Genomic DNA, 12,625 nt, shown 5'->3' on the forward strand with positions numbered 1-12,625 from the left:
AACACCCTGGATTTCGCCCAGCGCGTTGCATCCAACTCCTGCAGCCAGCAGACACGCCGCCAAGAAGCGTCCTCGTTTACGTCTACTACAGAATCGGAAATTGAACGTACTAATGAGGTGTTCGCGAATTCGACACGCAACATAACGAGCGACTGTACGGAGATGGAAAAAACGGAGGGGAAAAAGAAAAAACATCAAAAATGAGTCAGGATGCAATTACAAGCTGAAGGCGTTCGCAGCATCTGGCGCCAAACAATTTGCAAAATTTTGGACGAGTTGTGCAGCGTCTCACACCCCTGAGCCGATCCAGCAGGTCTGGGCCAAGTTACCATGGGAATAAGTAAACAGCCCAGAGAGAGAGAGAGAGAGAGAGAGAGAGAGAGAGAGAAAGAAAGAGAGAGAGAGAGTCCAGTGCTGGCGAGTGACACGATAGAAGAGAAATCTTTTTTTAAAATAAACAGCATGCTGGGCCGTGCCACGCCAGCACTGCACTGCTCTTGATCGCCTTCCAGTCCGGCGTTAGAATCAGAGCCTGAGCAGCTTTCCAGCCAAAAGCAAAAAAAAAAAAACACATTGCTGCCAAGAGCTGAATTTTCTTCTTGCGCTGACCCACGACTGAAAAGCATCAGATAAAAACAAAATACAAATCGTAAATAGTACGAATAACGACACGCATGCTTCCAAAGTTTTTCTGTGAAAAACAAAATGGCCGCTTTGGCCACGGCTTTCGGTTCCAGCCCCAACGGGAGCCACACCTAACAGCTGTCTGAAGAGCAATTGATTAAACAAACTGAATCAGGTTTGCTCCAGGAGACTAGAATAGGAAAAAAAAAAAACACCTCATTTCTAAAGTGCTAATCAAGCGGAATTAGTTGTTATACGGAATCTCTTGGGATTCGGTCAGGTCCGAAATAGTTTATTGGAAAGGTTGCACTGGGGTCTTTAAAATGAGCAGCAGATAACAGAATGTACAGATCTCATGGCAGAGAAAAAAAAAATATATATACATATAATTAATAATATATAATATATAATATAATATATAATTTTTTTCTTTTTCTTTTAAATGGTAAGATTTCCAGCATGTCACGTACTGTATAAAAGATACAATGAACTCCATGCAGTGATCTTTTCAGTAATTATTATTATTATAAAAAATTATTTATATATATATATATATATATATATATATATATATATATATATATATATATATATATATATATATATATATATATAAAAATAATAAAGTCAAATTTTTTTTAAAGCTGAACAATAAAATATAGACATATAAACATTTTCAAAAAGAGAAAGTAAATCATTGATGACTGTCTGATTAATTATTGATTCATTTCTGAAGAATTAGCGATTAATTACTGCTTCGTTCCTGACGTTACGCTCGCATGACCTGGTAACAATCGAATCCTGCGACAAGCAGCTTGTGTTGAAAGGAAGTGGCTGTAATACACATGTAATAAGAGACAAAAACTTTATAGACTCTATAGTCACTCGTCACGTTCAAATTGGTCACAAAATGTCTGAAAACACAACTTATACAAGAAAAAAATTCCCCGCCTGTCTGAACGCTACACAACATCCAGCTTTAATCTAGAAGACTCAAGAGAGTGATTTAAAAACACAACAACACACACAAGAAACACACTCGCTTTTTCTCCTCGCTCTGAACCTGTTGGCCGAGACGCCGCGTTGGCCGACGTGGAATCCGAACCTGCCGTTTGTAAAGTAAATATTTATCGCCGCTCACCATGCTCCCTGCCGAGGAACCTGGGTGTGATATGAAACGAAGCCAAGCGTCAAGAACAGACATCTGCAGCGCAGGACACATGGAGTCCTCACCTCATGCCAACAGTCAGAGCTTTTATAACTCGTGCTACCCCGGTGCGTCCCACGTCTTTCTCCCCGGCGGGGCAATCACGCAGCTGACGGGCTGAACATCAAAGTCTGTGCTCTAGTTTTTTTTTGTTTTTTTTTAAAGGCCTGGCAGAAAAGTTTGCAGGAATGACAGTTGGGTTAGAGCTCAGCTGGGGAAGTGATCAAAATAGCTTAATTAATGTGTTGATGGGAGCGTAGCGGGGCTATAGAGCTGCAACCACTAAGGGGCAAAAGTGGGCCATACAGTGCACTCACACACACACACACTCACACTCACACACACTCACAGTTGCCCATGAGTGTGAGGCTGTGCTACAGAGACTTCAAACAGTGAGGCTTAGGGACATTTCAGGACTGATTAAAGCAGAGCCTCGTTTTACACACACACACACACACACACACACACAGAAACACTCACACACTGACACCATACACACGCTCTTACATACACAAACTCACACAGAAACAAACACACACACACACACAGACACCACACACACATAAACACACACACACACACTCACACACACTTTCACACACAGGTATTTTGACTGAGGTCAAAAACAGCAACCTAGGCCTATAAAATCCTCCAAACAAGCGCTGGACTTTTTCAGACAGAAACTTCCAGAAGATCAGTGAGGCTACAAACTGCAGCGACGTCACAACTGTTAAAATCCTGTGACTCTGACTAACAGACACAAACTCTGAGATGAAGACACTCAGGACTCTCTGCTTTATTTAGCCGCCTCACATCTTTTAATCAACTGTCCTCCCTTTAAGAAACGGACATCCCATAATGAAATGAAATGTAGAATCGACATGTAAACTTCACCGTATCAGCGATTACATATGTTCTTAATCCTTGTTTTGCGCAAATCGTTACCAAGTAAACGGCTAGGCGTATTAGACGTGTTAAGAACGCGAGCTTTGCCATTGGTAATACCTTTTGACCAATCAGATTTGAGGATTTAACAGCACCGTGCTGCGCCTCATCCAGTCACGCGCAGGATCACATAATAATATCGTCGCATGACAAATCTGTTGCTGGATTTAGCCGCATTTCCCGAACCGTCAATAAATCACAATAAAAGGCGGATAAATAGGTCATCGCTCAGCAGGAAAGCCGGCGCTCGCGAGCCGGGTTACTAATTCAAATTTAAAACCATGCAATATGTTTAAAAGCAACATTAAAAACCAGGCGCATGACAAGTCCAAGCCCCGGCAGAGCGTTATCGACACGCTGTCAGGTCTGTCAGACGCTAAAATAGGCCTGGGTTTGGCAGCCAGGACGGCGTCTCCAGCCTCCTCCTCCTCCTCCTCCTCCTCCTCCTCCTCTCCTGTCCTACTGCATGGAATAACTGCAGCACTAACAGGACGAATCAATCAGAAACGCGATCAGGTCTCGATGCCTTGGCGGTGCAGCGCGGCCAAACAAAACGCTCTCATCTCAAACGTTCACGACTGCAGCAAGCTTCGACGAGGGTCTGTCCAATTCATAATAAATCACAACTAAGCGGGTGACAGGACAACAGTATCATAGAGTATCGTATCACGTAGCCCATACAAGCCGTTTCTGTAATCCGCAATATGTGTCATGATACATGGGCTAATAAAAAATACCTCAGGTCTAAACTTTTAAATTATTAAAGAGAGAAAATTAGAATATTTTTAGTTAAAAAAAAAACTAAAACAGCTCTGTCAATGTACATAATGACTGAATATACGCTAAATCGAATACGTGCCATGAAGATTCTGGACCTCCACCGAGACGAGGGCGACTCTGTGAGGATCCTGAGACATCTAGAGATCTTCCAGCTCCAGTTAGACTCTATACTAAAGAGGAGATGTGAACTCCATGTGGTCTTTGAGGACAACAACCTCCTCATCAATACAACATTTATCAGACTGTATATTTATAATCACACCCTCCAGTGTCACCCAGATGAGGATGAGGTTCAACATTGAGTCTGGTTCCTCTCAAGGTTCCTTGCTTTACCATCTAAGGGAGTTTTTCCTCCCCACAGTCACCTGAGTCACCTCAGACTTGCTCATTGGGGATAAATACATACACATTTAAATATATCGAATATTAATCTTAAATTTTCTATTATATTAATCTTTATATTATTCTTTATATTAACCTTTTGTTCTATGTTTATGTTCCGTAAAGCTGCTTTGAGACAATGTCAAGTGTAAAAAGCAACACAGAAATAAATTTGAATTGAATTGAACTGAATTAAATTCTGCTTAGAGTTCTTAAAAAAAAATTTTTTTTCAATAACTACAGAACTACAGAACATAGTAATAACTTCTACATCTATTTTTGAAATTTAGATTTTTGTCATTCAAAACCTCAGCGAACAAAAGCAAGAAAAAAATGAAATCAAAAATAAATACATAAATAAAAGTAAGATAAGTGGGTTGACGTGATCTTGGTGTTTGTAACCTGCGCTCAAAACTCAACACCAGTGGGTTTAAATCGTAGCCGAGGTCTGAGGCGCAGCAGCTCCGTGAGATCATTACACAGTAATCTACTACACAGTAAAACTAAAACTGTCTGACCCGCGGATTTAGTACAGAGCCGTGTGTGTGTGTGTGTGTGTGTGTGTGTGTGTGTGCAACTGATATAGCACTCAACTGAACAAGGTTCCAATTTATAGCCAGGTAACAGCCTGTAAGTTGAAACTCCAGCACAATATACATTTTATTATTATTATTATTATTATTATTATTATTGTTATTATTATTATTATTATTATTATTATTATTATTATTATTGCTCTGTATTTTCAGTATGTTCTTTAGCTCAGTCACAGATCTAAACGTTGGGTATGAGGTAGGAGTATATCCGGAATGAGAAGTCAATCCATTGCAGATCACAATGCACACACACACACACACACACACACACACACATACACACACACACACACACACACACACACACACACACACAAAATACACTGATTCACACCTAGGGGCAATTTCTCAAAACCAATCCACTTATAGCAGCCACTGGAAACTAGAGAACCCTGGAGGAAACCCACATATACGCTGGGAGAATGTGCACAACTCCAGACAGACAGGAAATTTCTCATTCTTCTTCATCTTCTACTTTTTCGTCTCCTTTTATTATTATTATTATTATTATTATTATTATTATTATTATTATTATAAACAACTGGGAACTGGAGACTCTGAGACTCTATGTGCAAAAGGTGCTTGAACCCTGAAAATCACAGCTATTATTACTACAACAACAACTATTATTATTATTATTATTATTATTATTATTATTATTATTATTATTATTTGCAAGATCTCTGCACTAGAATCTCTAAAGCAAAAAAGTGCTTGGTCCCCACAAATCACAACTATTGTTATTATCGTTGTTGTTATTTCATTATTATCTAAACAACGTTCTATCAGAAAATGAAAAGATGATTTTTTTTTTTAAAAGATTATTTATAGCTGAATAAATTCATTTAATAATATTTACATTTCAGGAACGTTCCATGCTCTAACACCTGGTCAAATATTCTGTCGCCGCAAAAGATCCAGTCATGCAAACGGCACGACAAACGATCGGACAGGAAAAAAATAACACAAACCCCAAACGCTGGACTACAACAAACATACCTTTAAGATCAAAATCTTAAAACTAAAATTAAAACTAAGCTGTAAAATCTTCAAACTTTACATTCTTACTATTACGGCAATAAAAATTTTTTTTTTTCTCTTTCTATTTAGTTTTGATTTGTTCAAAAAGAAACTCTAAAATGTTACAGTTCTAAAATGTGCTACTGTCCCTTTAAGGCATCTTTTTTATTCACTGATTATTTCACTGGATTTTTATCTTTCATCTAAATTTTCTCTGTTTGGTTCAATGTGGTCGTTTTTTGTTTTGTTTCATTGTTTTTCAATTATTTTTTAAGATTTTTATTTTGTAAAATCGTCTGTGTCATTTCTAAATGACAAATCATTCCAGAAAGATTTAAAATTGGCTTGAAGAGATTTATTTAAAAAAAAAAAAAAAAAAAGGGTAAAAAATAAATAGGTTTCGTTTTTTGGTCGGAAAAAATTATTGCTCTGTGTCAGTGCACTATTCACAAATGACTGTGTGTGCGTGTGTGTATGTGTGTGTGTGTGTATGTGTGTGTGTGTGTGTGTGTGTGACTCCAGCACAGTCCTGCTGCCAACCTGCAAGACAGCAGCCGTGATCCTGAGCAGAGCCTCACACACACATACACACACATACACACACATACACACACAGCTCCTCTCTCCCTCTCTCTTTCTCTCTACCCTCTGAGCTTCTGTAACAGGGTCACATCAGGATTCTCCTCCACACACAGTAAACACACACACAGGCCAAGAAACTCTCTCTCTCTCACACACACACACACACACACACACAGTTTCCTGAGTCATACTATTATAGTTCATTTAGATTTCACTTCTTATTGTAACAGTCGTGTTATAAAGTAGGAGTTAGGGAACTTTTTCGCACCATCACAGGAACATCAACAGGACACACATATATATATAAAATAATAACTTTTTTAAAAGAACTTAAGGTGCATAATCTGGAGCACATGCACACAATAAAGTGTGAAACCCTCAAACCTTTCAAGGGTAAGACATCAGCAACAGGGAAAAGTTCAGTTTAATACCAGCGCATCATTACAATCTAGACACAGACTGGTTTAACCCTAACGGACAGACAGAGTCAGGCAGATGCAGGACATTTTCTAACAAAAACAAAAGGAAAGGAAGCATCGATCTGAACTGCTTTGCATTCTGAAGTGGGAAAATGAAACCATTACCACACAAGCCACGCTGTTGTACTAAAGCCTCGGATTCATTAAAATATCTAAATAATCCTATTAGCTTCAACCGGGAAAGGTCAGGAGCCAGTGGGCATCCATGCAAACCTGTTACTCCATTAAAACCTCCTAATCACTACAGCAATACGCTCACAGCTCAGAGGAAACAGCTCAAAAGAGCTGTGTTTATGCTCAATATCCAGTGACGTCTCAAACGTACCGCCTGAATAATGAGACCTGAATCAGGCACATTCCAGGCCAGTGGGAAAAAAAAGTAAAAAGAATAAAGAAAAGTAAAAACAATAACTAAACTAAACTAAACTAAACTAAACTAAAGCCCAGGCAGAACACGAGAGAGACGTCAGTGTTATTCAAACAGCGCTTTCCTGGAAATGAGTGAAATCTCCTGTATTAAGTCATTTCTGAGGTCAACTTTCAGGACAAAGTGAGGGAAAGAAACAAAAACAAGCCAGCTGGGCAAATTAAAAACTTGGATTTCCTTTCCGTCGACATAACTCATAACTCTCAACATCCAAGTCGTGCACTTTGGACAGCTGGAATTGGAACAAACGTACAACAGAGACGATCGCGATCACAACTTTGAAACAAAACCCCACAGCAAGAATGTACAATAAATATGTTTTGTTTTTTAATTCAAAATATTCGCAAATAAAAACATTCTGTCGCTTTCCAGCTGACAAAATCGTTTAAAATGATCTTTAAAACAGATTCGTGTGAGAATTGTTACTACAGAAGAAGATTCCAGATTATAAGCAACACATATTGAGATATTTGAACTTGAAATTTTCTAAATTCGCAATGTTAAAAAAATAAATAAAAAAATTCTGCTAACAACGCTAAAACAGAAACAGAACGAGCCGAGTGAATAAATCCGAATAAGTTTTTTTTTAAAGTTTGCAAGGATCCCACATGTATTTTTCTGTTAATCCTGAATGACAAGTTTAGAACAATATGCAATAAAAAAATATACAAATGTTAAGCAAATCTTCAGCAACGTATCACCTGAACTCGGTCATATCAGCAAAAATGTTGCAAAAAAATTTCAATTTCCAGAACGCTCTAGAACCAAGTTTGCATGTCACAACTTTGTGTATTTTATTTTTATCCTGTTATGACTACCTTAGTGTTAGTACCCTGCCAGCTTAAAGTAGAAGTTTGAGAATGAGTTAAAAAGCAGCACTAAAAACATCATGAAGGATTAAAAAATAAATAATAATATTTAAAAAAAAAAAAAAAAAAAAGTCTGGATTGCTTTTATGTTTTGTTTTAACTTTGCCCGCCCTTTTCTAAACTTCTATCCCAACATTAATTCACTTCTCCCACAATGCGCATGAGGCCTTTTTTTTTTTTTTTTTTACCTGAGTCAGACACAGAGGAGAATACATCATGGTGAGAAAACGGAGAAACGCGAAAAGGAGTGGAGAAAGCGCGATCAGCAGTCACAGTTAATCATCATCATCATCATCATCTTCTCCTTCTTCTTCATCAGCAGGAGCAGAGCCGGCGCTTCCACCATCGCCGCCGCACTTCTCTCGCGCTCCCGGTGCAAGCAACCCAAGTTTGGAAAGCTCGTGCAGGGACAGAGAGAGATAGAACGCGCGAGAGCGCGAGAAAGAGGGAGGGAAGGAGGGAGGAAGGGAGGGGAAAAGAAAAAAAGAAAAAAGCGCGCAGGAGCCGCACACGAGATTTGACCGCCGACTAAAGATCCGAAAACGTGGAGGCTCGGGCGAGCTCATGCACTATAGGAAACAGGGGAGGAGGACGCCGGAGAGAGAGAGAGAGAGAGAGAGAGAGAGAGAGAGAGAGAGAATCAAAGAAGAAGAAGAAATGAAAAAAAGAGGGAGGAATGAAATGACGTTATGAAAATGGCCCATCCCATTAAAAAACGCGCAGAACTTAAAGAAGCAGGAACTCTCTCTCTCTCTTTCTCTCTCTCTCTCTCTTGGTCTGTCACTCTCTCTGTCTCTCTCTCTCTTTCTCTCTCGTGGTCTGTCACTCTCTCTGTCTCTCTCTCTCTTTCTCTCTTGGTCTGTCTCTCTCTGTCTCTCTCTCTTTCTCTCTCTTGGTCTGTCACTTTCTCTCTGTATCTCTATCTATCTCTCTGTTTTTCTGCTTTATGTTCTGCTATATTTTTTTGTCTCAGGTGTAATTTTTTTGCTCTCTCCCTCTCTCTCTTTCTCTCTCTCTCTCTTTCTCTCTCTTTCTCTCTGTTTCTCTCTATCTCTCTCTGTCTCTCTCTTGGTCTGTCACTCTCTCTCTATCTATCTCTCTGTTTTTCTGCTCTATTTTCTGCTATATTTTTTTGTCTCAGGTGTAATTTTTTTGCTCTCTCCCTCTCTCTCTTTCTCTCTCTCTCTCTCTCTCTCTCTCTCTTTCTCTCTGTTTCTCTCTATCTCTCTCGGTCTCTCTCTTGGTCTGTCACTCTCTCTCTATCTATCTCTCTGTTTTTCTGCTTTATGTTCTGCTATATTTTTTTTCTCGTGCAATTTTTTTTGCTCTCTCTCTCTCTCTCTTTCTCTCTCTCTCTACCTCTAGAGTAGGGCTCACATCCCTGGACTGAACTCCAGATTCTACAGCAGTGGAGTTGTCAAACTCACAAGTTCTAACGTCTAACTTCTTCAAAGTTTCTTGTCAACATAAATGTCTCAGCAGTGGAAAGAGGAAAGAGGGGAAAGAGCTTCTAGGCCATGGCTAGGGTCCTGCTGCTGAGTCTGAACGATGATGACGATTATTAAAATTAACATCACTTAAAAAATGTTAAATGGCAAAAGTGTGAGCATATTGTAAGCCATAATGGAGTGCTTGCTTTCTCCTGATGAGACGATCTGAATGATTCTGATGGTGATTTAACTGTGGACAAATGTCAAATGTCTATCAGAAGAACCCCTTAAAGGTTGTGTGTAGAACCCCACAACAGGGGAATTTGTTTATGTTCCACCAGTGAGACAATGATTAACTATTGAGGGGATGACGTAAATATGTTGTCCCTCTGGGGAAACACTTAGATTCTATGTAGAACCATGCAACAGAGTCATTGGTTTCGGCTGGTGAGACAATCAAAAAGATGAGGATGATGATGATACAGATACCTAAAGAACCCTACAACAGAAGAAACCTTTAAAGATACTATGTAGAATCCAGAGAATTTCTCTTAAAGCTGAGAACCTTTATACAAGAACCCAAGCATGACTGTACACAGAGTGTGAAAGTACCTTCAGAAATGTTACTGCAGCGGTTTCTTAAAACTAGTTCCTATAAGAGCTCTAAGTGTGAAAGATCCAAGCCGGACATGAGTTTGCTGACACGAGTTGAACCTTTTTGTTCAGCTTCACCAACATAACATATTAATCTGTGGTGTTTTCCTTCTCTGTTCTATACCATATTATGTTTATTAAGACATTATTAAAAATAAAAGTTCCCAAATTTGCTCTAGAATGAAAGTGTTCTTATTTAAAGTTCTTTCACATAAAATTTTATATATATATATATATATATATATATATATATATATATATATATATATATATATATATAGTTTCAGGTCTATAATAGTATATAATATATGCCTGGAAAAATGTACACAGCTTTGCTAAAAAAAATTATATTAATTGATATTCCTGTTTTGCTTTTCCCTTCTTTCCCATTAAGGTTTGAGAGAAAAAAAAAAGAAAAGAAAAAAAAAAAAAAAGCATGCTTAGATAGTACTTTATACATTATTAAAATTAAGGATTTAAATTCCCTTTCTTTATTTTCCTCAAACCAGGGTAATGCTCAGAAAATTAGCTTGCCATGCTGTATCTAGAGAGTCGTGTCTGTCTGTACACACCATAAATAATAATAAATATATTAATAATAGGCTCGTAAGTCTTTTAGCTAGATAGAGAAATAAATAAACTTCCTAAATTCTTGGATCATCATAACAGGACCTCTATTACTTTTAAAAAAGTTTCAATTTAAGTTACAGGTATTTTTTTCATTTTTTTTAATTTATGTTTATTTTTAAATATGTTTTAGCCTGGATTGATACAACATGTGTTAAATTATAAGCAGAGGGGAAGAGGAAGGCACACACACACACACACACACGCTTACACACACACTTCCTGGATAGAAACCGAAAATGTCCTTGCAGAAGCTGATCTAAGACCCTGAGCTAATAAAATAAGAGCTGTTGAAAGTCTGCACCTTGTGCATTATGGTGTTGCAAAAGTATTCAGCACTGAACTCGGTCTTTAGAGTAAAAGTGAAGTCAAATTAAAACGCGTGTAAGCAAAAGGGATTGATTGTGTACCGAAGTGTGACTTGAAGACTTGAACAAAACAATGTAACCGGCTTGTGAGTCAAAGTGTTATTTTATTGACAGAGTGGCCCTGGCATGGCCCTGTGTGTTCATGCCTTAAACACGCCGTTATTAGGTGCACTTTCAGTTTTATGGACCGTGTGTGTGGGGAGGCTTGTTGTTTATTATCCCGTATCGGCGAACAGGCGTGAAAAAAGTAGCGCAATGCAGCTTCACAGGCGCTGCAGAGCCACACGGAGCTCCGGGGCTCGGGCTGATATTCCTCCCAGAGACGGAGCGCCTCCGCCGGCCTGCGGCTTCAACTTCACGCCGGTGAGCTCCGGGCTCCGGCCGCGGCCATTTTCCTGCTGAGCAAAACGTCGGCTTTGAACTTGAAATTGGCCTTGCGTGTGTGTTTGTGTGTGTTTGTGTGTCCCGTTAACACACACACACACACATAGACTATCAGTCCTGTTTTTTTCTCACGCTGTTAAATACCTATTAACTTTCAGTACAGGGGGAAGAAAAAGCCCAAGTCTGGGCGTTTGATAGCCCAAACACACGCCTTAACGTTTTCCACTAAGCTGAAGGCTTGGCCCAGGACCAAAAGGCGAAAAAAAAAACTGGAGCAACCGGTAAAGAAAGAGAGGAAGCGGCGAGAAACCGAAACGCGTAACGACACTTCTCTCCTTGCGGCGATCTCGGTTTGACTTTATTATTAAGGAAACGGGACAAACTCGGGATCATGTGCAGGAAACGAAAGGAACACGGAGAAATAAAAGGGATTGTTTTTGACGTACCATTTTCGGAGTGAGAGTGCCAGCCGGACCAGAGGAGGGGAAAAAGTTGTCTCTCGGAGGCTTGTTGGCGGCGCTGCGGCGCGCTGTCACTGCGCGCTCATGTCGTCCGGGGCGGGGGTGTTTTTATTTCTTTTAATTCGCCTATCTTATTAATCCTCCAAATCCATTTGTCAGAAAGGGTAAAATCCTCAGTCCTCGGACAGCCAGTGACAAAACACGAATTCGTCCCCGTTACACAGTGAGGAGGGTTTTGTTTTGATGTTGTTGTTTTTTTAGTTTAGAGTAAAATGGAGCGCGTTCGGACTCTCAGCTGCATCTGGGCCGGATTTGTAGCTCTGTTTGCGCGCTGTGTTTTTCACTCTCTCACACACACACACACACACACACACACACACACACTCCGATCTCCTGTCTCATAGCTTTTGGTGATCAGCACATCACGTCTTCTTCTCTTGTCGTCTCTCGTTTATTATTGTTATTCTTATGATCATTATGATGATGATGATGATGATGATTACGACGCAAACGGCGGCGAAACAACACCAGCAGCAGCAGCAGCAACCGAGTACAGTCGCGGAGAAGGAATTGATGAAACGCGTCGGAGGTGGCGTGTGTGTGTGTGTGTGTGTGTTTGTGTGGCAGTGTGTGTGTGTACACAAGGGGGGTCGTGGACTAGCTGTGCTTTATGGCGCAGTTAAAAGCAGGTTATTCCAGAATATTGAAACATAAAATCGTGGATAAATCCAAAAGGACACAAGCAGCTGATTTTAACCCTCAAGCTCCCTCCTCCCCCTGGGATCTGTCAT

The 12,625-nt window shown here is 39.6% G+C and overlaps 1 protein-coding gene across 2 annotated transcripts in view; it reads right to left on the reverse strand.

Annotated features, from left to right (window-relative positions):
- The window catches only part of nfic (nuclear factor I/C), a 132,314-nt gene extending 119,897 nt beyond the window's left edge, over positions 1-12,417 (reverse strand). The window contains exon 1 of one of the 2 annotated variants that reach the window (XM_060882539.1): positions 11,820-12,417. In XM_060882539.1, the coding sequence (XP_060738522.1) occupies positions 11,820-11,822 (3 nt within the window). In that variant the 5' untranslated portion in view covers positions 11,823-12,417. Of the gene's footprint in view, positions 1-8,098; positions 9,590-11,819 lie in introns of those variants that run through there. The other variant, XM_060882538.1, reaches the window with a different exon arrangement.
- Positions 12,418-12,625: the final 208 nt, after the last annotated feature.

The sequence above is a fragment of the Tachysurus vachellii genome, chromosome 11, assembly GCF_030014155.1.
Source record: "Tachysurus vachellii isolate PV-2020 chromosome 11, HZAU_Pvac_v1, whole genome shotgun sequence".
Lineage (NCBI taxonomy): Eukaryota > Metazoa > Chordata > Actinopteri > Siluriformes > Bagridae > Tachysurus > Tachysurus vachellii.